General features: G+C 50.5%; 1 protein-coding gene across 1 annotated transcript in view; it reads right to left on the bottom strand.

Annotated features, from left to right (window-relative positions):
• Window positions 1–10,150: 10,150 nt before the first annotated feature.
• Window positions 10,151–24,302, bottom strand: part of CBLC (Cbl proto-oncogene C) — a 34,493-nt gene continuing 20,341 nt past the window's right edge. Inside the window, exons 7-11 of the mRNA XM_081200440.1 lie at window positions 18,566–18,697; window positions 15,511–15,693; window positions 15,286–15,405; window positions 12,087–12,242; window positions 10,151–11,400 (exon numbers count right to left, since the gene is read on the bottom strand). Of these exons, the coding sequence (XP_081056566.1) occupies window positions 12,114–12,242; window positions 15,286–15,405; window positions 15,511–15,693; window positions 18,566–18,697 (564 nt within the window). The 3' untranslated portion in view covers window positions 10,151–11,400; window positions 12,087–12,113. The remainder of the gene's footprint in view (window positions 11,401–12,086; window positions 12,243–15,285; window positions 15,406–15,510; window positions 15,694–18,565; window positions 18,698–24,302) is intronic.

The raw sequence follows: 24,302 nt of genomic DNA on the forward strand, positions 1-24,302 counted from the left end.
GGATATGAATGCAGTTGATTGCACAATTGATGCAAAATACAATTAAACGCGAGCAGGTGGTACAATCTCAGCGGTCCTGATTGCAGACCTGGAAATCCATCAAAGTTTTGTAGAAAAGGGTGCTTGTGTGTGGGTTAAGTGATCCTGCACATGTGTGTGTTCATGAGCGACACACACAAAGAGAGAGAGACTTTTCCTGATTATTAAGGCAAGCATGGTCCTGAATCTGGGCTGGGTTCCCCTTTGGACGGAAGGGCTGGGTGGGAGCGGCGGTGAATTTCCTTCCCTTCACGGGCAGCCCTGGGATGGAGCTCCAATTCCCTAGCAACTGAGTGCTTGCAAGGGGTTGAGTGTGCTTTGCTCTGTGTGTGTGTGTGTGTGTGTGTGTGTGTGTGTGAGAGAGAGAGAGAGAGAGAGAGAGAGAGAGAGAGAGAGAGAGAGAGAGAAGGTTCACTCAGAGGTGACACACACACAGAGGACACTTTCCCTTCATGACCTCGGCTTAGTGTGATGTCAAAACCAAGAAGCCCCTACTTATTTCAAATCAATACATGAGCTGCAGCCAACCCACACCTTTGCAGCCAGTGGGGGTGGGCATTTGGGACTGGTAGGGTGGAAAGTGGGGAGCCCAACAGCAGGTGGCGCCAGAGCCAACGTGAGGCAGGGGCAACCAACTCTCGTTTGGTCTCCATCCTACCATTCCCAGCTGAGTCCTACAGGGGGCAGCACTGAGACAGAGGCGGCTGCAGAGGAGGAGGAATCTGACAGACACCAGTCAGTCTCCAGGGGTGGAAGGTACCCGGCCACAAACACCCACAATAAACCCCATTGCCTTGGGGGGGGGATTACTGGAGTGCCGCTGCCACTCAGTGCCTACAATACTGAGCAGGATCGACTGCTGGTCTGTCCAGGCAGATTCCTGGGTGTGCTCCATTCTTGGTTTTTGCTATGGGTATCGATGGTGCTGCACACCCGCCAACATTTCCCCGATAGAAATTGTTGTTGTTTAGTCGTTTAGTCGTGTCCGACTCTTCGTGACCTCGTGGACCAGAGCACGCCAGGCACTCCTGTCTTCCACTGCCTCCCGCAGTTTGGTCAAACTCATGCTGGTAGCTTCAAGAACGCTATCCAACTATCTCTGTCATGCCCTTCTCCTTGTGCCCTCAATCTTGCCCAGCATCAGGGTCTTTTCCAGGGAGTCTTCTCTTCTCATGAGGTGGCCAAAGTATTGGAGTCTCAGCTTCAGGATCTGTCCTTCCAGTGAGCACTCAGGGCTGATTTCCTTAAGGATGGAGAGGTTTGATCTTCTTGCAGTCCATGGGACTCTCAAGAGTCTCCTCCAGCACCATAATTCAAAAGCATCCATTCTCTGGAGAACAGAATTATGGTCCAGCTCTCACTTCCTATTCCATAATAATAATAATAATAATAATAATAATAATAATAATAATAATATTTTTTATTACTTATACCCTGCCCATCTGACTGGGTTGCCCCAGCCACTCTTGGGTGGCTTCCAACATTTATAAAAACATAATAAAACATTGAAACCACATCCCCCCCCCCTATACACAGCTGCCTTCAGACGCCTTCTGAAGGTTGTATGGTGACTTATCTCCTTGGCTTGGGGGTCGCATAACTCCTACCCTCCAACATTTCTCCAATGAAAATAGGGACGTCCTTAGGACATTCCGGGATCAAATCAGAAACCGGGACTGCTTCTGTAAATCTGGGACCGTCTCTGGAAAATAGGGACACTTGGAGGGTCTGGTGCTGTTCAGGCCTCAGCGTTGAATTCTCTGAGTATGTACACCCTACAAAAATGTTCCTCCTGCGCACGGGCACCTGGTGCCTGCAGAAATGGGAGAAGCATGTGCGTTGTTTTTTGAGACGTGGTGGTTGAATGCATCCCGCTCCCAACGCAGCCTTCACGCAACCATTTATTCCGTTTCCTCGACATTTCCTTAACTGTTAACTTCTGCAACGTACTTGAAGTTTCACACAGTGTAAAAGCCACTTTTGGAAATATAACGCAACAGTGGCACAAATGTGACGCTTGTTTTCGTGTTATTTCTTTCCGGGAGGGGGGAGACCTGTTTGCAAAGAACATAGAAATGAGTGCTGGGCTTGTGCTATATATTCCACTTTTATGTGGCACAAACACAGTGCTATTTTCCGAGGTGAAAGAAAGCTGCTGGACCTCTCTGTGAATGCCTCCCTCGTTCTCTTAGAACGACAGCAGTGGCATTGGAGTACAGTCATACCTCATGTTACATCCGCTTCATGTTACGTTCTTTCAGGTTATGTCCTGCGGCGACCCGGAAGTACCAGAAAGGGTTACCGTGTTTTTTGCTTTATAAGACTCACTTTTTCCCTTCTAAAAAGTAAGGGGAAATGTGTGTGCATCTTATGGAGCGAATGCAGGCTGTGCAGCTATCACAAAAGCCAGAACAGCAAGAGGGATTGTTGCTTTCACTGCGCAGCGATCCCTCTTGCTGTTCTGGCTTCTGAGATTCAGAATATTTTTTTTCTTGTTTTCCTCCTCCAAAAACTAGGTGCGTCTTGTGGTCTGGTGCGTCTTATAGAGCGAAAGATACGGTGCTTCCAGGTTTCGCCACTCACGCATGCGGAGAAGCGCAAAATGACGTCACGCTAATGTGCAGAAGCGGCAAATCGCAACTTGCGCGTCACAGACCCACCACTGCGAGTTGTGCTCTTTTCATGTTGCGAACGGGCCTCTGGAATGGATCCCATTCGCAACCAGAGGTACCACTGTATTCTGTGAGCAGGGATGTCCCCTCTATGTGCTGCGTGGAGCCGGGATGTTCAAGGTGAAAACTGAGATGAGCAAGACAACATCTGGCAGTTCCCCTTCCCTCTGGGCATCAACCTGACCTCCAGAGGAGCATATGGGAGAGGTCTCGCCCGGCGAGCGCTAGTCAGCCCCTCACCCCAACGCAAAGAGCTCGCCTGGCTGGGTCAGACCAAAGGTCCTTCTCTCTAGGCCACTTCTCTGGTAGACAGCCAGCTAGCTGCCTCAGGGATGCTCATTATCAGGAAGAGATGGAGACAGACCTGTGTTCCTGGTTGGAAGCCATTGACGCTGCCTGCTATTAATGCAGCCCTGTCAAAGTGAAATTCAGGAAGCGCCGCCCCACAGGCAACTTTGACCAGCCTTGCTGCGTGGACTTGTGGCAGAGCACTGGGGCTCTGAGCACCGCCATACCCTAGACCGGTGGCAGTTGGGGGGTAGTGGATGTGACAGAGCCCAAGGTGAAGGCCTTTCAAAGTGGGTTTGTGTTGTGTTGTGAATTCACAAACCCTCCAAGTGTCCTTATTTTTATACCCTGCCCATCTGGTTGGGTTGCCCCAGCCACCCTGGGCGGCTTCCAACATATATAATAATAATAATAATAATAATAAAAACATTTTAAAACATCTTCCCTATACAGGGCTGCCTTCTGATGTCCTAAAGATTGTATGGTTACTTATGGTTACTTATATCAATGGCAATGTCCTAAGCAGGGGTGCCCAAACTTTTTTCAAAGAGGGCCGGATTTGATGAAGTGAACATGAGTGAGGGCCGACCAAAGTTGTTGAGCATATGGAGAATGGAAAATATTTAAGGAATATGTAAGATTATATTGTAAAAATGACACCATCTTAGCAGAACTTGAATGATACTCGTAAACAAAAATAAATGAAACAAATACTCTAGTGGAATGTATGAAAAAGGGTATAAAGTAAAGCTGCACGATAAAACCATGATGACAGAAACAGTATAATGAGAACAATTGGAAGTTTTATGCAGAAATTTTTATTTGAGAGACATGATTTTGTATAAATTTTTGGTTCTTTTTCTTCTTTTCTTTTTATTTTTTTTCTTACTTTTATCTCTTGAGGTTTTCTTTTTTTGTGTCTAACTTTTCTATACTTACCTTCGTTGTATGTTTGTATTTTAAACCAATAAAGAGTTACTTTATAAAAGTTGTTGAGCTTTTTTAAGGACTTTTACCCCAGTACATGTACTGCCACGGGGGCCAGATTAAATCATTAGGCCCCCAAAACGGACTTTGGACATCCAGGAGTCTATCCCTGGAAAAGAGGGACACTTGGAGGTCTGGTGTGTGCCTTTTTTGTGTGAAATGCATCCCTCCACCCCATTCTCTTTCTGTCATTTGGAAATCTCTCAGGCCATGCTCCCTCTCAGCCAGCCCCCTCTCCCACCAGGACACACCTGCCCCCAGTTTTGGGGGTCAACAGCAGTGCAGACACTCAGGAGCAGTTGTCCCTGGATAAATCTTAACCTCCAGATTCCCAGCTCCTTCCTTCCTTCCTTCCTTCCTTCCTTCCTTCCTTCCTTCCTTCCTCTTTGAGAGAGAGAGACTAGCTGGCTCTCTCCTTTCAGTGCTTCATCTTGCTGCTTGCTAGAAAAATTCCTGCAGGTGCCCCATCTGACCCGCCCTCCTTTCTCCGCACCCTCTTTGAGTGTTTGCCAGCCTGGAATGTGCTCTTCAGCTCCGATAAGGCCTCTCGCTTGCCTGGGTGGAAAAGCGTGTTCTCCTTCATGGAGAGCACGTGTTGCGGTGGGGGCCGCCAGGACACTCCAAAGATGGGGGGCGGGCTAACTGATCGTTGGCCACTGATGCGATTGGGGCTTCCCTTGTTGTTGGGATGAAGTTAATGTTGCCAATTTTTGATTGACAGCCAGAAATAGTAAAACTCCTTGCACAAGGCTGGGGCTTCCTCTTTTCGCCCGTGCATCAGATTGCCCATCCCCCCCTTCCTAGAATTAGGGTTGTTCGCTTTGACCTTGCTATGCCTGTCATGGGGTCGTCTGCTTTGGAGCGGGGGCCTGGTAGGAATTTTGTCCATCTGGCTGATTGGCTGGGGCCATTTGGTTTTTGCCTACTGCGTGGCAAATCGTCACAACTTGTAAGGTTCGCGGTTAGGCATTGGTTTATGGTTTGGTTGGTTGAGGGGCATGGATTGGCTGTGCCTGCCCCTCTAATGCTGCTGCTGCAAGGGATTCCGTTAAAGGAATTGGGGGCTAACTATTGCTTGTCCACTCTGTCAAGGGGGCTCGGGCCATAGCAATGAGCTCCTGGTTGCATTTGGGGTGAGGGCAGGTTCCCTGCTCCACGTAACCCCCAAGTGTATTCCCCCATTCTGACTTTCGCATTGTGTGGAATGTCAGTCTGTCCCCCACGGTTGGGGCAGATAGTCGCAACCAATGCCTACGCAACCACTCACAAATTTGTATTTTAATAAAGTTGTGGCCAAAATTATGCCAAAAATCTTAAACAAAAACTTCTGTGTGATGTGTGAGTTATTGGGGTGGACCTGGGGACCTCGACATGCAAATAGACAGGAATGTTTCAGCGTGTGTAGAAAGTCGCCAACCGTGAGAAGGTGAACTTGACATCCGTTGCTCTCCCTACTTTTGCCCAACACTGCCATGTGTGTCCTCACAACCCCGTGCCAAAGGTTCCCCCCTCCGATTTCGGCTCAACATGGCTCCCCGCCTAGGGCGCTTTGGCTGGCTCGAGGAAGTGAGCCAGTCTGCATGCTGCAGGAACAAGGGCTTAAGCACATCTCCCTCCTTTGGCTGATTTCCTGCGTTGAGTAGAAAGCGAGAAAACCTTGTGAGGAGCTTCAATCGCCCCCTTAAAAGCAAAGGCATGGGCGGGGGGGGGGGAATGAGAGACATGGGCTGCTCTGCTCCGATTGCTAGAGCAGCAGGCGGGGAAGAGCTGCAGCGAGTGGCTAATGAGCCGGCTCGATTTAATGGACTCAGAGAAAATCAGCATCCGCCAAAGGGAGCCAGAAAACCCCTACTAAGGCTGGTGAGTATCCGGCCTTTCAGCGCCATACGGGGACTGCCTGAGTGTGACGGCAGAGGAAGACAAAGGGGTTTCGTGTGCATGTCCATGAGGGACAGGCTCCTGGGGGTGATTGAGTAGGGGGCTTAGCCACCACGCGACCCAGAACTTGGGGGACAAAGCATCTTCCAGGAGATTGGGTGAGCGAAGTTCAGCAAGCACGCAGAGGCAGCCAGAACTTTGCTGCTGGATTCAGGCTTGCCACTCGGTGATGCAATGGAATGATTGACGAGGGTATACCGTATTTTTCACTCTATAAGACGCACCAGACCATAAGATGCACCGAGTTTTTGGAGGAGGAAACAAGAAAAAAAAATATTCTGAATCTTCGAAGCCAGAACAGCAAGAGGGTTCACTGTACAGCGATCCCTCTTACTGTTCTGGCTTCTGGGATAGCTGTGCAGCCTGCATTCGCTCCATAAGATGCACACACATTTCCCCTTACTTTTTAGGAGGGAAAAAGTGAGTCTTATAGAGCAAAAAATATGGTATATATAGTTCCCTGGTCGGGCTCTTAACACAGGCCTGCGACAAAAAGCTTCCTTTACATCAGGGAGCCAGTGTGGTTAAGAGAGGTAGTCTCGTTCTAATAAATATCATTTTTTTTAAAAAAAAAAAAAGAGCGGTAGACTCGTAATCTGGGGAACCGGGTTCGCATCTCTGCTCCTCCACATGCAGCTGCTGGGTGACCTTGGGCCAGTCACACTTCTTTGAAGTCTTTCAGCCCCACTTGCCTCACAGAGTGCTTGTTGTGCGGGAGGAAGGGAAAGGAGAATGTGAGCCGCTTTGAGACTCCTTAAAGGGAGTGAAAGGCGGGATATCAAATCCAAACTCTTCTTCTTCTTCTTCTTCTTCTTCTTCTTCTTCTTCTTCTTCTTCTTCTTCTTCTTCTTCTTCTTCTTCAGGGCTGGGGAACTTCTGCCACCAACCACCAAGTCATAGCTGGACTTAACAGTCCTAACCCACATGCGATGATGGGAGATGTAGTTCAGTGATGTTGGGGGGGGGCTCCAGGTTCCCCTCCCCACCTTACAGGAGGAAAGGGGAGTCTGGGATGTTGTCCACTGGCTGAGGCGTCAAGGGGACCTGGGTGAGGACCGACGTTACCCTAGGAACTTGTGAGGGAAGCGCTGAGCAGCCCCAGGCAGTGCCCTATATTAGGACGGCTGTCTCCCCCCACCCAGCTCCCCAGTTCTGTCAGACTCCATCTCTTCCCCTCACTGAGTCTCCTCTGTGGTGTGTCCCTCCCGGCAATGTTGCCCCCTCCCAAATCCCAACCCCCCACCCACTCACCCATCCATCCCAACCTTGAAATCAACTGTCCGAACAAGACACTTCATCTGTTGCCGTAGAAACCGCCTCTTCTCTCCCTGCCAACTGGACCAAATCCTATGGATGGCGGGAGCAGCAGCAGCAAGACTAGCCTGATTCATAATAGGCTCGGAAGCCATGGCTGCTTTCCTCAGGGGAGGGGAGGAGATAATCCCCCCCCAATAGCCCGACAATATTATCTCTGAGTTCCTTGCCATATTTTATTCTGCGGGATGTGGCAGCCCGTATCTCACCCCTGGCAGTAGAATTTTGACTCCCGTTTCTGATAAACGCAGTCCCTAGTCCTGTCAGTCACACCAGGCCCGTGCGGTTTGTGTTGTGTGGGGAAGAGGCCATTTTGGAAGCCTCTCAATGATTTATCCATTGCCTACCCCTCCCTAATGTCCTTCCCCACCTCTTGTTTGCTTCCAGCTCTCGCTGAGGGGAAATTGGATGGGAAATGGAGCGTGGTTACAGCTGGCGCAGTGGCGTCTGGGGGGTGGGTGTAGGATGCCCGGGGGGGGGGGGGGAGAGATGGATGGAAAGAAAATAAGATCGCAGGAGCCAGAATGGGGGAGAAGAGGCAGGAGCTATTTCAATCCCCCACACGCCGCCCAGTTTGCCTCAGATGGAGAACAGAGTTAGGAGTTGTGAAGGAAAATGGCAGATCTGTAGCCCGGCAGTGATCAAGGCTTCTCCCTCCAGTGCCAGTCTGTTAGGGGTGTCGGACCTGGGAGATCTGGGTTCAAATGCCACAGCCTTAGCCCCAAAATTCAGCTGGGTGGCCTTGGGCTAGTCACTGCCTCTTCCAGCCCGACCTACCTCATATGGTTGTTGTGAGGAGAACATCAAGAGATGAGGGGGAAGACCATGTATGCTGCCTTGGGCTCCTGGGATGAGAGGTGGGGCAGAAATGGAATTAAGTTAACAGGTAAAACACCAAAGGCAGGTGGGGAGAAGAAGGCGAATGGGTGGCAGTGGCTTTTTCTGGGATCAGGGCAGCGGGTTGCAAAGGGTTAAACTCCCCCTCCATGCCCATTGGGATTCTGATCTTGCTTCCCCCTGCCCCCCCCCACGAGCTCAGTGACTGCTATATACATTTAAAAACATATATACTGCAAATTACATCCATGCCATTAGCATCATTTCTGCTTAGGCCACAAAGGATGAGCACAGGGTAACTAAAGAGCTGTCCTATACCTTATTGGCTGCTGCTCCCCCCCCCAAACACCCCTGGGAAATGTAGTTAACCCCTCACAGAGCTACAGTGGAGGAGCAGGTGCGTAGTTTGGGGGTGCATGTGTCCACAATTTGGAAAACCCCAAATTGATGTTTGCTCCAGTCAAGCGCTAAAGAGAGGGTTTCCCCAGGGAAAACTCCAGGGCAAAAAACCCCAAAACAACAGCGCTCAGACACTGAGCTATTAAGCATGGCCCTGTGAAGAAGCCCCGAGTGGTGATGGCATGGGCACTGCCCAATAGGAGCCTCCAGCAGGATCACAACTGCTATTCCCCTGAGGAAAGGGAGGGGGGAAAGCAAGCTGCACCCCACGAACCCGTCTCTCATAATAGCACCTCATCTCCACCACCTGCCTGTGTGCCTCGGCGGTCCAAAGGAGGGGGGGTGTTCTTCTGAGCCTCCTCTGTTTTTGCGCAGATTCTATTCTGCTCGCCTCCTGAGCTCTTCATTCCACCACAGAGCATTGATCTGTGCTCTCAACAGTTCCCGGAATAGGAGCTGATCTCACCAAACCACCCGGAGCCAGTGAGCCACCTCTTCCTTCCCCCTGGGGAAGCGAGATCAATAGTCTCACCAGAGGAGCAAACTGCCACACGGGTCAAGGTAGTGGAGAACACAGGTTGAAGATCGATTGGGGGTGTGTGGAATCCCCCCTCCAACAAACTGTAACCTCCAGGTCCCCAGCTTCCTTTTTCTTCCTAGCAAATATTCCTAGCATTTGCAAAAATTGCAATATGAGGGAAAATGCATTGCCCCTTTTCTTTTTCTCTTTTTTGGCGAGAAATCAGTTGTTCTTGCCCTTTCAGTGTTTTGTTTTGTTTTGCTTCCCCCCTCCTTCGGATGTCCTGTCCGATATTTTGGGCACATCTCAAGGCCATGGTTTCACTGACAGGCTCAGATCCTGCAGCCTCGGATGGAGGAATTTCGCAGACAAAGTATTTCCTCGTCGGTAGTGCCAGGGGCGGGGTGGTGGTGAGGTGGGGTGGGCGCTGGCGGAGCTTCACATGAAAACGTCCCCTTTCATGTGTGGCTAAAGGGACAACAGGGACTTCAGTTTTAAAACGGCAGAAACCCTAAACCTTGGACAATTTCCAGCGCTGCACTTGAAATTTAAAGGTAATGGAACCTGGACTTGTTAAAGCTATGGTTTTCCCCAGTAGTGATGTATGGAAGTGAGAGCTGGACCATAAAGAAAGCTGATCACCAAAGAATTGATGCTTTTGAACTATGGTGCTGGAGGAGACTCTTGAGAGTCCCATGGACTGCAAGAAGATCAAACCTCTCCATTCTGAAGGAAATCAGCCCTGAGTGCTCACTGGAAGGACAGATCCTGAAGCTGAGGCTCCAATACTTTGGCCACCTCATGAGTGGAGAAGACTCCCTGGAAAAGACCCTGATGTTGGGAAAGATGGAGGGCACAAGGAGAAGGGGACGCCAGAGGACGAGATGGTTGGACAGTGTTCTCGAAGCTACCAGCATGAGTTTGACCAAACTGCGGGAGGCAGTGGAAGACAGGAGTGCCTGGCGTGCTCTGGTCCATGGGGTCATGAAGAGTCGGACACGACTAAACAACAACAAACCTGGACTTGTCATTATGACGTTTTAAGACAGTAGCATCCCACATGTAATGCATGATGAAGGGCGGCCAATATATCTTATAAATAAAAATAGTAAGAAACTCCCTGCATCCATCAGCACCCATAATAAACAATGCATGCTTTAAAAATCTGAAAGGAGACTGGTCGCTTCCAGGCGACCTGTTTATTACACTTTCATCCTGATTTGTTTGCACAAGGTTTAGACAACATGTATATTTACCGAGTATACATTCTGATTGGTTTGAGGAGAGTTTGCACAACGTCAGGTCAAGCAATCGTCATCTCACACTTTACAAGAACATTTCCCCCATCATTTTCCTTATTGCAATAAAATCTGATTTTGGGGGGAGCAGGTCTGCTGAAAACAGCAGCCCAATCGTCTTTAGAAGTACAACCCGAATTTGAGGGCATGAGAATGAACCCGACTTGGAAGCAGCAGTAGTCTGGAAATGCCCTAGAAGTGCACGTGTGTGTGTGTGTGTGTGTGTGTGTGTGTGTGTGTGTGTGTGTGTGTATACACAAGTTTGAACTTGAAGTTGTGGTATTCTCTGCCTCTATCACTTGAGTGTTGACACCACCTTGTGGATGTGGCTAACACAGCACCCATTCAACCAAAAAAAGCATCATGCACACACAGCTAGATTGAAATGCTAACCAAAACTAACTCTTTACCACTCGTAACACAGGCCAGATTCAACCCTGGCCTCAGAAGGTCTGGAAAAAAAATATTGGACCCTTCCTTCTGAGTTTGCTCCCAAAAGGAAAAAACAAGGCATCAGAGCAATTTACAAAAACCAGCAGCCTGCCAAACAATGACGCAGCTAGGCAAGGAATGGGACGTGGCAATGACGGCATGGACACTGTCCAGTCAGAGCCCACGGCATGAGCACCACTGCCATTCTCACAAGGAAAGGAGGAAGTTCTTGTGATGTATCAGCAGGAGCGGGAAATAGCTGTTTCCCAGCAAAGATGCTTTGAGTGCTGAGCGATTTTCTGCTGGCAGGAGTGGCTGTCTGTGTGATGTGGTTTGCGCAGGTTGTGCCGTTCTCCTGGGAAAACCGGTACCCAGGAGTCGCTGAAAAATACAGAGGACCCACTTGGCTCTGTTGCACTGGCTTCCTTTGTCCTTAGCGGGGGAAGTCCATGCGGTTCAAGGCTGTGAGGCAAAGAGTTGCAGAGGAGCAAACCCGTCTTTCCCCCTGGGAAAAACAGGGAGCAGCAGAGTGGGCGACAACCAGTGCGATGGAAAGTTCAGTCTTCTGTGGCTGCTGCCCCCAATGGACGCAATCCAGGCTGGCGATGGGATGCCGGAGGCAGAGGGACAGGGGTACCTTCCAGTGGAGCAGATTGTGCGTGGCAGATGGCATCAGCTGTGCAAACACAAAAACGGGTTAGGCGACATCTAGCCTTCTGGCTGCTTCTGTTGGCTCTGGAGAGGGCAGAAGCTTTGGAGTCGGGTAAAGGAGGCGCTGCCTGGCCAGGAGCCCCCTAGAGAGCCAGCGTGGCTTAGTGGTTAGAGTGTTGGACTAGGACCTGGGAGACCAGGGTTCAAATCCCCATGCAGCCATTAATTATTATTATTATTATTATTATTATTATTATTATTATTATTATTATTATTATTAAAATATATATATACTAAAAAACTGCAGTGGGGCTCTCCCACCCCCTCCTCCAAGCAGCTTGGGGGGGTGTTTCAGCTGCTGCACAACGATCCTGCGAGGTAGCTGAAGCCAGAAGATGGATGCTTATCCAAGGCCACCCATAGCTGGTTGGAACAGGTTCTGCTGAAGGACTCTGTGTAACTTATGAAGCTTGCATCCTTCCACCAATGGACATTGCTCCGATAGCCTTTCAGATTTCTCCCTTCCCTCTTCCCCCCTTTCTCCTCCCACTGTCCTTTTGCATTCTGCTCTTCCATCACCAGGCGGAGCTTTGATTCAGCGCACGGGTCTCATATTCTCCTGTGATATTCATATGCCATCGGCCTAACCTTCCCTCCTCAGTCAATCAACTTCAGTCTCTGGTTGATTAATCTGCTGGCAATCTCTCTTACCAGTCTCCGCTGCCGTCTCAGCCACAATCAGCTCAGCTGCTGCTCCTCAGGAAACGGCGAAGTTGCCAGGGTGTCCCAGGGCGCTGCTGAAGGGGGGCTGCCCTGGGGGAGACTTGGCAAAGGGCGATGAAGCATCCAGTGGCCAGAGGAGGAGGCCTGGGAAGAGAGTCAAAGAGTTGGCACCAGCTGGCCGCCAATGATGTTTGGAACTCATAGGCAGGGCCAGATTTAGGTTTGATGAGGCCCTCAGTTACTGAGGGTAATGGGGCCCTTTATATGTCCAGCTGTCCTTTGTCAACAACAAATCGTCACTGCTTTTGGTGTTGAAAATATGCTATATGGTAATTTATGGACCTAATACCGTAGGTATCTCAAGCCACTACCGAGGGCCTTTTCGGTAGTGGCGCCCTCCCTGTGGAATGCCCTCCCACCAGATGTCAAAGAGAACAACAACTACCTGACATTTAGAAGACATCTGAAGGCAGGCCAGTTTAGGGAAGCTTTTAATGCTTGATGTATTACAGTATTTTAATATTTTTTTGGAATCCGCCCAGAGTGGCTGGGGAAGCCCAGCCAGATGGGCGGGGTATAAATAATAATAATAATAATACTAATAATAATAAGTTGTTGTTGTTGTTTTGCCATGCAACCCGTCCATGCAGAATGTAGGCACCCTATATATAGAAAGGAGCAAATCAGTGATATTTTAGGGAGCAGGCTAGCGGGGGGGGCATTGCTTACATCATAGGAGCTTATGGGGGCATGGCATGCTCAGCTGCGGGGGGCAGAGGTGTCTTGGCTGAACTCCCGCTGAAATGTGGAGAAAATTATTTAAAAAATTGCCTTCCTTCTGATGAAAAAGCTGGAAAATAACAAGCCCGAGAAAGTTTATGACCTAGTCTGCTTATTTGCTGGGGGAAATGCCTTGAAGGTGGATAGAGTGGGAGTGCGAGAAAGATTTATTCTCAAGTGCAGTGCATGGGAGTGAAAGGAATGGCGGCTTCGGATTCGGAGGTGGAGACTGAAACTGAGGTAATTTAATTAAAAAAGAATATTATGATTATAAGAAGCTGGTAAGGTTAAGACTTAAGTTTTAAATTTTAAGGTTTATTCTATTATAGAAAGATAGGATCAAAATAGTCTAGGGTAATGTAATGACAGAATTTTATGAAACATGGAATGGAAAGGATTTGCTGGGATAATTAATAACTAGGATACAAAGGAAGGGAGGTGGAGGAAGTCTAAAAAAGAAGGCTATGACAGTTAAGGGTCTGAAAACAATGAATTTGTTTTTAAATGTTTTTAAAGGTTAGGGGTTTTTTGTATTTTTGCCACTTTTTGTTTTCTTTTTATTGAATTTTTTTTCTTCTTTTTTCTTCTTTTTTACACGGTGGGAAGGGGTTTGCTTTTTTCTTTTTCTTTTTACTCTGTTAATTATTTTTATTTTTTGTATTCCCTTTTGATTTTACTTTGTTTGGTTTTTTTGTAATATATTGAAAACTTTAATAAATATCTTATATAAAAAAAAGAAACTGAGGTAATTAAGCCTAAAGCTTTTCAAAAAGAAATTTAAAAAGACGTAGAAGTGCAGAGAACAGCATTACAAAGGATATCATGAAAGTAGTAGAAGATAAGCTCTCTAAATTGGCAGAGAAAGTAGAACTGACAGCAGAAAATGTTTTTTTCCCCTTTAATATTTTTTGGGGGCCCCCAAGAGAGTGGGGCCCTAAGCTATCGCGTGTTTAGCTTATACGTAAATCCGGAACTACTTGTGGGCACATTTATCCTTGCATTGACCCGATGACCCTTGGGGTCCTTTGCAACTCTACAATTCTACGATCCCACGTCCTGGAATTTCAAGAGAGAGCTGGGGAAGCACCCACTCTGGGCTGCAACAAATGCCGGTCGCCATAAATGTACAATCTGCAGGGGAGAAGCAGCAAGGGGGAGGGTGTGCTTAACCCGCCTCTCCCTGCCACTTTGCAGTTTCCTGGCCTCTTCCCTCATATCCACAGAATGATGATTGCTTCTGGGAGCCTGTTGGAGGGAAAGCTCATTTGGGGGGAAAATGGTGGGTGGGGAAAGGGTAAACTCTCCTCTGCCTGGTGCTTTTTCACTGTAAATTGTTCCTCTCTGCCTCACAGAGGGGAAGCAGCAACTGGAGTCCTCTCTGCCATTTGACAGGCTCTGGGGTTAGATGGTGCCTCCAAAGTCATTCAAGCAAACGTCTACAGACCGTCCAGGACAGGGGTCAGCAAACTCAGCCCTCGGGCCGGTGTCTCCAGTGCCCATTGCGCAGCGGGCCGGAGGGCGGGGGAGCGTGTGCCCATACACGTGCGCACACGCTATTTCCAGCGCACTTACGGTTGGAGGAGCACCGGAAATAGCTTGTGTGCATGTACACGGGCTTCCTCTGACCCGGATGTGCGCCGCCAATAACACTTGCGCATGTGCAAATAACATTTGCGCACAGACTATTTCCGGTGCTCCTCCGACCCGGAAGTGGGCAGCCGTGCAGCACAGCGCCGGTAAGAGTGGGTGGAAGAAATTTAAAGACTATTTACAAAAGTATTAATGAATGTTAGAATGATGTTTGAATGAAGTTAAGTGGTTTCTAGCTGTAACGATATAAAAGAATATGGAAAATTGGATTTTTAAATAGGCAAAAAATTAATGTTATAATATACTAAGATCAAAGATCAGGATAATAAGGAGGGAAAGAAATTGCTGAATTAATTAACTGAATTGGAATACAAAAAAGGGAGGTATGAGGAGGTCAGGGAAACAAGGATATGAATGTAAGATATGGAAAGGTTGATCTTTTATTTTTATTTTTTTATCTGTGTACTTATTCTGTATTTTTCTTGTATTTTTATTTTTGTCTTTTATTCTTGTATTTTTTGCTTTTATGCAATTCCTTTGTTTGAAACTTTAATAAATATTTATATATTTAAAAAAAAGAGCGGGTGGCGCCCCAATAGCCCCCAATAGCCCTCTCTCCTCCATGAATGTGCCCCAATCATCTTTTCAAACCATCCAAGTTGGAGTTCCGCAGTTTAGCTATGCACTGCGTAAAGGAAAATGCTCTTTTGCCTATCCTGACTCTTTCAGCATCCAGCTTCACTAGATGACTCTGAGTTCTGGTGTTGAGAGAGAGAGAGAGAGAGAGCGCAAAACTTAAGAACTGGGTACCACTCACCTGGTAGTCGGGACTGGGTAGGGTGGTCTTCTGCCTCTTCATGTTTAGCCGAGGTGGCACTGGCGGAGTTTGCAACTTGGGGGTGGCGCACGGAGGCGAGACAGCATTTGCTGCCTGGAGCTGAGGGTTGGTGCAGAAGGGGAAGGGCAGAATTAATCCAGATCTTGCCCCATAAGCTGCACTCCCCACTCCACCCTGCCCGGTATTGCACCTTCTTCTACCGACCTCTTTCTCCTGGCGCATCATAGCCAGTTCCTGAAGCACCACCTCCACGTCTTCCAAATCCCCCTCGTCCCCCTCGTCCTCCAGGCTGGCGCTGTCTTCTTTGTAGCTGAAGGCATCAATGAGGATGTCTTCGTGGCCCCAGATCTCCCGGCGACAGAAGGGGCAGGTATGAGCTTCGGAGAGCTAGGGGGCAGAGAAGGCTGCCTTAGAGTTTGCCAGGCTGGTGTCAAGGGCGGCTGTGTTCCCAAAAGGGGAGTTGGGAGGCGGAATCCTGTCCAGGTTACTGTTAAAGGCGAATCTTTATGGTGCTGGAGGAGACTCTTGAGAGTGCCATGGACTGCAAGAAGATCAAACCTATCCATTCTGAAGGAAATCAGCCCTGAGTGCTCACTGGAAGGACAGATCCTGAAGCTGAGGCCCCAATACTTTGGCCACCTCATGAGAAGAGAAGACTCCCTGGAAAAGACCCTGATGTTGGGAAAGATGGAGGGCACAAGGAGAAGGTGACGACAGAGGATGAGATGGTTGGACAGTGTTCTCGAAGATACCAGTATGAGTTTGACCAAACTGCGGGAGGCAGTGGAAGACAGGGGGGCCTGGTGTGCTCTGGTCCATGGGGTCACAAAGAGTCGGACACGACTAAACGACTAAACAACAACAAAATACTGAGCACGCTCAGTCTTCACTGGGTTGAGTTTTTTGGGTGTTTTCTCTCCTTTATGGCGTTTGTGGTTTCCACTTTCTTTTATCACCCCATGTGAGGCTAGGAGGCAGCGACATGCCCAAATCATGCACCTAAAATTTGTGGTTGTGTGGGAATTTGAACTACGCCGTCCCTCGTTTAAATCTGACTTCCTGACTGTAAGAGACACACGGTCTCCGAGTTGGTTAAAATACGATGGGCTGGAGAATTGGTTTATGCTGCCGAACGATAAGGAGCAGCTTATCTCCGAAATGTGCTGAGGAGAATTAAGAGAGCGAGAGAGATCCTAATGAACTGGCTCATGCAAACGGGCCATTAAGCCTGATGGAACTGATAAATCCAGATGCGTGGCGGATGAACTTGTCAACTCCCTGTACTGCCGTCTCCAGTCTCAAACGATTTTCTTAATGATTTATGGAAGCTTGACGAGCGGTCCGGGGGTTAGATTACAATCTCAGGGCCGTATTTCAAAATGGAGATACGTAGATAGAGATATAAAATGAAGAAGACACATTTAGAAATAGCAAATCAGGGATGAAGAACCTGCAGCTCTGCAGACGATGGTGGACTACAGATCCCATCATCCCTGACCAGTGACCATGCTGGCTGGGGCTGATGGGAGTCGGAGTCTGGCCACAACTGGAGTTCCCCATCCTTGTACAGTGGTACCTTGGTTCTCAAACGCCTTGGTACTCAAACAACTTGGAACCCAAACACTGCAAACCCGGAAGTAAGGTTTGCGAACTTTTTTCGGAAGCCGAACGTGCTCCGTTTTGAGTGTTACGCTGAGGTCTGTGTGTTTCTGCTATTTATTTTGCATTTTTGTTTTTGCGGCTCTCTTTTTGTGACCGTGTGGAACCCAGTTCAGCTACTGATTGATGGACTGTGTGACGGCAGTACATTGTTTATTGCTTCCTTTTTATTGATCAGTGGTCTCGTCAGAGAGTAAAATTCATGTTAAATTGCTGTTTTTGGGGTTGTTTTTAAAAGTCTGGAATGAATTAATCCATTTTGCATTACTTTCTATGGGAAAGTGCACCTTGGTTTTGGAACGCTTTGGTTTTGGAACGGACTTCCGGAGCGGATTAAGTTTGAGAACCAAGGTACCACTGTACTGACTGGATGAACACTTAAGCAAGATGTAATCAGTATTATGGGCTGGCTGGAAGCAGAGGAATGGAAGAAGGAACCAGCTGGGGATGTGACAGTTCATCTTGTGGAGCACATCAAGGAAAACAACAAGAAGGGGCTCAGCCACACCGTCCAGTCTTATGCCACTTCAAAAGGCATAGCTTCCTCCAAAGAATCCTGGGAACTTTAGTTTGCTTGTCACAGAACGACCTTGCCCTCTGACAGTTTAACAGCCGGTCCCTCCTCCCAGGGAACTCTGGGAACTGTAGTTCTGGGAGGGGAATGGAGGCCTCCTAACAACTATCAGCACAATTCCCATAGTGATATTTTTTAAAGGTTTGTTAAGGGTGCTGAGAAGGGACGCGGGTGGCGCTGTGGGTTAAACCACAGAGCCTAGGACTTGCCGATCAGGTCAGCGGTTTGAATCCCTGCCACAGGGTGAGCTCCCATTACTCGGTCCCTGCTCCTGCCAACCTAGCAGTTCGAAAGCACATCAAAGCGCAAGTAGATAAATAGGTACCGCTCTGGCGGGAAGGTAAACGGCATTTCCGTGCACTGCTCTGGTTCGCCAGAAGCGGCTTAGTCATGCTGGCCACAAGACCCGGAAGCTATACGCCGGCTCCCTCGGCCAATAAAGCAAGATGAGTGCCGCAACCCCAGAGTCAGCCACGACTGGAACTAATGGTCAGGGGTCCCTTTACCTTAAGGGTGCTGAGAGGAGGCCCCTACTCACCTGTTGTTGTTTTTTAGTCATTTAGTCATGTCCGACTCTCTGTGATCCCATGGACCAGAGCACGCCAGGCACTCCTGTCTTCCACTGCCTCCCACAGTTTGGTCAAACTCATGTTAGTAGCTTCAAGAACACTGTCATATTCGCCTACAGAACTAAAATTCCCAGAGTCCCCTGGGGAGAGGGACCGACTGTTAAACCACTCTGAGGAACTGTAGTTTCAGGAAGGGGAATAAGGGTCTCCAAACAACCCTCAACACCTTTTACAAACTACAGTTCCCAAGATTCTTTGGAGGAAAGCCAAGACTCTTAAAAGTGGCGTAATGCTTAACGTGGAATGGCATTAAGAGTGGCTGAGGGTTAAGGAAGGGGTGAGGAGACAGTAAGGTGTTAGTTCACGAGAGAAGCAGCTGCTTGCATAAGGCAGCGAGGCCCAGCCCGGCAGGGCGAAGGGGCAAGTGCCTGGGAAAGGTCAGGGATCGGGCCCTCACCTGCCATGTGTTGAGGCAGCCCCGGCAGAGGAGATGGCCACAAGGCTGGATGCGGACATCTTTGTCGTTCTCAGCGCAGATCTTGCAGAGCTGGAAGGTGGAGCCCACCTGGCAGTAGAGTTCGAACTGCTCCTGTGGGAAAAGCGGAGAATGGGACATGGGATGGTGATTTGAGAGAACAAGAGGCAGCGTCGCCTAATGGTTGGAGCGCTGCACTCGGAGACCCATGTTCCAATCCTCACTGAACCCTGAAACTGAGGTCGCTGCCTCTCAGCCTAAACTACCTCACAGGGTTGTTCGGAGGATACATTTGGGAGAGGGGAAAGCTAGGGATAGGCATGCACTGTTTTCCACCAAAGGTCTGGCGAAACGCAACGGTTTTAACCTGCCATTTTAAATGGCAAAGTGGAAGAAAGTGGTGCCAGGCGGATTTCTCCAGGGAGTGGTTGGCCACAAACAAGGTGTCACTACCCAAAAGTCCCCCTATCCTGGGTGGATCTAAACACAGGAAACCCCCACCCCCGTGCTATAAATGTCAGAAATTAGATCATTTTAACAAAAGATTAAAAAATCTCTATGGAAAATCACATTTTAGTTTTTTTCTGCTCTCTGGCACCATCTGGTGTTGCATGTTTATAGCTGTCAGGGGTTTAGGTGCAGAGGCACGGGCAAGGGAGGAAACAGAGAGCGAAGGGGAGGAGACAGAGGAAAGGATGAGTGATGACGACGACCCGAGATCTCCCAGTCTTTCCAGTGAATCAGAGGATTCACAGAAAGGAGCACCAGTGGCCAGGGCAAGGGGGGAATCTAGAGAGGCACCCCAGGAAGATAGAACCAGAGGAGACTCAGGGGGGAGCAGCTGGAAATCGGGACCAGCGTCACCGCCAGGAAGCAGGGAAGAGGAAAGGAGCCAGGGGGGAAGCGCTGGCAGCTCACCACAGGAGGGAGGGCAGGAGTCAGGAGTGGCCACACCTCCATCGGGGAGCGAAGAAACGGTTAAGAGGAAAGTGGAAGGTTGGGCGCGCGCGCCAAGTTCAAATGCAGAGGAAGGCGGCGCAGTGAGCAGCCCCGAAAGGGAACCAGGTCCTAAAGCCCGGCGCAAGGAGGCAGAAGGGTCCGGGTCAGCGTCAGAAGAATCCCGGAAGGAAGAAGCCCCGGGGGGTAGAGGGACCCAGAGGAGGACAGTCAGGAGGAAAAGGTGGAGCAAGGCTAGGATATTAAGTTGGTGCGCACGGGGCGGAGACTCAGACGGAGCCTCGCCGATCTAGCTAGTAGACGTAGAGTTGCAGACAGCAGCGTGAGAATGGAAACTGTAATTCAATAAAGACTTTTACTTAATGACCGCTGGCTAGCGTGATCCTCTGTGAGCTAGGATCTTGAAGCAGCTCTGACAGTAGGCTCCGTCTCCCCATATTGTGGGCATCTGCAGCCTCGAGGAGGGGAGAGAAACAGGCGCCCACTAGCGAGCTCACGAACGGCAGGAGACATGACGGCTGAGCAGCAGATAGAGGACCTCAGAAAAGCAGTGGCACAACTGAACGCCGAGGTTCTCGCATCCAGGAAGAGAGAGGACGAGGCAGCTGCCGCCTGCAGGGATCTCCAGATCAGGTTAGACGTACTGGCAAAGCAAACGCCCCGGCAGGAGGGAATTGGGTTGGCGAGACGGACAGGCGGACTGCTCTCTCACTTCGATGGGAACCTGCAACAGTATCCCAACTTTAGAGCCGACGTACTGTACGCACTGCAACTGTTGCATAAAGACTTTAGAGATGAACAGGAGAGAGTGGGGTTCATCATGTCCCATCTGCATGGGGAGGCGAAAGCATGGTTGCGCAATTTATGGAGAGATAACGATCCGGCGCTCCAGAATGCGGATGCCTTTATTAAAGCGATGGATGGGTGTTTCTTATCAAGTATTGACATTGATCTTGCACGGAAGGAGGTGCATGGGCTGAGACAAGGGAGGGCCAGCGTCAGACAGTATCATGCCCGCTTTTTCGCCTTGGTCAGCGCCCTGGAATGGGACAGAGATTCGGCTCCTGTAAGAGACCTCTTTTGGGAGGGACTGCACAACTCGATTAAAGATGAGATAGCGAGGGGGGAGAGACCCCGAACCACCCAGGAGGTCGTTCAGAGGGCACTGGCTGTGGGGGTGAGGCTGGAAGGACGTCCGTGGAGCAAGGACGAAGGACGTGGAGGGCGCGAACCAGCCGGGGGCCCCTCCTTCTTTCCCAGAGAAGCAGCACGGGCGCAATCCACGCCTCCGCCAGGAGGAGGAGCCGAACCTATGGAGGTTGGAGGTGCAAGGGCTCAGTCAGCAACCAGAGCCCTAGCACCGGCAGCAGTGAAGGCGAAGCCTCCTAGAGGGACCAGGAAGTGTTACGTCTGTGAGCAGCCAGGGCATATGGCGAAAGAGTGTCCCCAGAGGCCCCACAAGCTTACTGCAGCCTCAGCAATGGTGACTGCAGCAACGCAGCAGGGAGGACCACAGCAGGGAAACGACGATGTCTGGCTGGAGGAAGAGGCACTGGGGCCCAGCCAGACGTGTTAGTGACGCAGTCCCCAGAGATTTTACAGCCAGTGAACCCCCTCCCGCCCAAACCAGTAGTGAGGCTCACAGCATCTCTCCAGCTGCCCACTGGAATCACCATGGACGTGCCAATCACCATCGACTCCGGCAGCAACGCGGACTTTATAGGGCAGGAATTTGTCGACAGGCACGCTGTGCAGTTGCTGCCGGCCACACTGCCCCTGCAGGTTGTCACTGTGGATGGCAGGGAGCTGCTAGGGGGGCAAGTGGTGAAGCAGACGCCACCAATGGTGATGCGACTTGGAAATCACAGGGAAGTCATCAGCTTCAACGTCACTCAACTGTCTGACACGCCCATTGTATTGGGCATGAGTTGGCTGGACAAGCACAGCCCAACGATGGCTTGGTTCCAGAGGCAGCTGGTTTTCGGCTCTTCCTTTTGTGCTGAACACTGCATCGTACCCAGGCAGGAAGGAGAGGAAGAGGAGTCACAGCTGCTGCTAGGCACGCTGCAAGCGATTCCCCACAAGTACGCAGAATTTCTGGAAGTTTTCTGCGAGAAGGAGGCGGACAGGCTACCCCCTCACAGACCATATGACTGCAAAATTGACCTGCTGCCGGGGGCGGCGCTGCCTAAAGGGAAGCTGTATTCCATGTCTGAGGACGAACTGCAGGAACTCAAAGACTTCATCGATCATAATTTGGAGCGCGGTTTCATCCGAGAGTCTAAGGCAGCGGGGGGCAGTCCTGTATTCTTTGTTAAGAAGCGAGACACGCCCCAAAAAAGACTCGTAGTGGATTACAGGATTTTGAACAGTGTGACCAAGCCGTCGGACTTCCCCATGCCCCGCATCGACGACCTCCTGGCGAAGGTACGGAAGGGAAAGGTGTTCACCAAGTTGGACCTGCGGGGGGCGTACAACCTCATTCGCATGCGGGAGGGTGATGAGTGGAAGACAGCCATGTTCACGCCACTGGGTACCTACGAATACAGAGTTATGCCTTTTGGACTGCAAAATGGCGCTCACGTTTTTCAAGCATTTATGCATCACGTGTTGGCGGGACTTCTCTACAAGACGTGCGTCTGTTTCTTGGATGACATCCTGATCTTTTCGGAGTCGCAGCAAGAACATGACAAGCACGTCAAGGAAGTGCTGGGCAGGCTAAAGCAACACAGGCTCTACGCCAAGCTGGAGAAGTGCCAATTTGACGTGCCGGAGGTGGATTTTCTGGGCTACAAGCTGTCTGACAAGGGGCTCGCCATGGACAGCGCCAAGGTTCGAGCAGTGTTGGATTGGAAGAGCCCACGCAACCGGAAGGAGGTCCAACGGTTTGTCGGCTTTGCGAACTTCTATCGCAAGTTTATCAAGGGCTTCGCGATGCAGACGGCGGCCATCACTGACACCCTTAGCTCCAAGAAGAAGAAGTTCATCTGGACAGAGCAGGCGGAGCAGTCCTTTCAGGCCCTCAAGCGTCTCTTCGCGTCGGAAGAGCAGCTGCTTCATGTCAACCCCAGCATGCCGATGAGGGTGGAGACAGACGCTTCGGACAGAGCAGTGGGGGCGGTCCTGCTGCAGAAGGACCAGCAGGGCGTGTGGCGGCCGGGAGCGTTTTACTCCAGGAAGCTCAGCAAGTCCGAGCAGAACTACACCATATGGGACAGGGAGTTGCTGGCCATTCATGCAGCGTTCAAGGCGTGGAGGCACTTTCTGATCGGCGCCAAGCACACGGTGCAGGTTTGCACGGACCACAAGAATCTGGAACACTGGCGCACGGCACAGTTCCTGAACCAGAGGCAGATACGTTGGGCTGAGTTCTTTGCGGACTTCGACTTCCGAATAGAGTATGTCCCGGGGGACACCAACATCATGGCAGACGCTCTCTCCCGCAAGCCACAGTATCTGGAGGACGCAACACCAGCGGCCGCCATGCACATCTTTGCACCGACAGTGTGGGCGTGCGCCGCGGCGACCGTGGACCTAGAGGCGGTGCGGCGAGCGTTGCAGGGGGACTCCTTCGCACAAACGAAGATGGCAGAGGTGCGAGGGGGCAAGGCAGCGGCCGACGGTTTCCAGCTACGAGATGGATTGCTCATCCGTAAAGGGGCCATCTACGTGCCGGGTGACGAACTTCGAGCCAAGGTGCTACAGCAGCTGCACGACGCACCCACGGCCGGGCACTTTGGCAAGGAGAAGACGGTGGAATTAGTAGCCAGGGATTTCTGGTGGCCTGGAATGAGAGGGGAGGTCGCAGACTACGTGGCGAGGTGTGACACTTGCCAGAGGGCAAAGACGGTGCACAAACCGCCGGCTGGACTGTTGGAGCCGCTGCAAACTCCGGTCGAACCTTGGGAAAGGGTGGCTCTGGACTTTGTCACGGATCTGCCCAGCTCAAGGGGCAAGACGGCAGTGTTGGTGGTGGTGGACCTGTTCTCCAAGATGGCGCATTTCATTCCGTGTGCTAAGGTGGCCACGGCAGAGCAAACCGCCAAACTGTTCATAGACCACGTGTTCAAGGTTCACGGTCTGCCACGGTCTATTCTGTCCGACCGCGGGCGGCAGTTCATCTCGAACTTCTGGCAGAAGCTGATGGGCTTCCTAAACGTCAAGATCAATCTGGCGTCGGCGAGACACCCGCAGACCAACGGGCAAGCGGAGCGAGCCAATGCCATCATGCAGCAGTACCTGAGATGTTATGCGAACCAACAGCCTGCGACGTGGGTGGATTACCTGCCGCTTGCAGAGTTTGCCTACAACAACACGAAGCACGTATCCACGGGCGTCACGCCGTTCTTCGCCAACAACGGGCGGCACCCTAGAACCTTCCCGGGACTGGAATGCAGGGGAGAAGGGGAGCCGCAGTCAGCAGATGCGTTCGCGTCGGAGCTGCAGGAAGTCCACGATCAGCTGCGGCGCCACCTGGAGCTGGCTAAACACGCATACAAGGTACAAGCGGACAAACACAGAAGGGTTGGCGAAGAGCTCCACGTGGGAGACTGGGTCTGGTTAGCAGCCCACGCAGTGCCGGCCAGGTCGTTGGCCAAGAAGAAACTAGGGCATAAACAACTGGGGCCCTACCAAGTCGAAGAGCAGGTCAACCCGGTGGCTTTCAGGCTGGCGCTTCCGGAGGGTTCCAGAATGCATCCGGTGTTCCACAGATCGGTGCTCACTCCCTACAAGGCACCGCACAGGTTCCAGGAACCCGGAA

Source organism: Podarcis bocagei, assembly GCF_964188305.1.
Source record: "Podarcis bocagei genome assembly, chromosome: 7".
Classification (NCBI taxonomy): domain Eukaryota; kingdom Metazoa; phylum Chordata; class Lepidosauria; order Squamata; family Lacertidae; genus Podarcis; species Podarcis bocagei.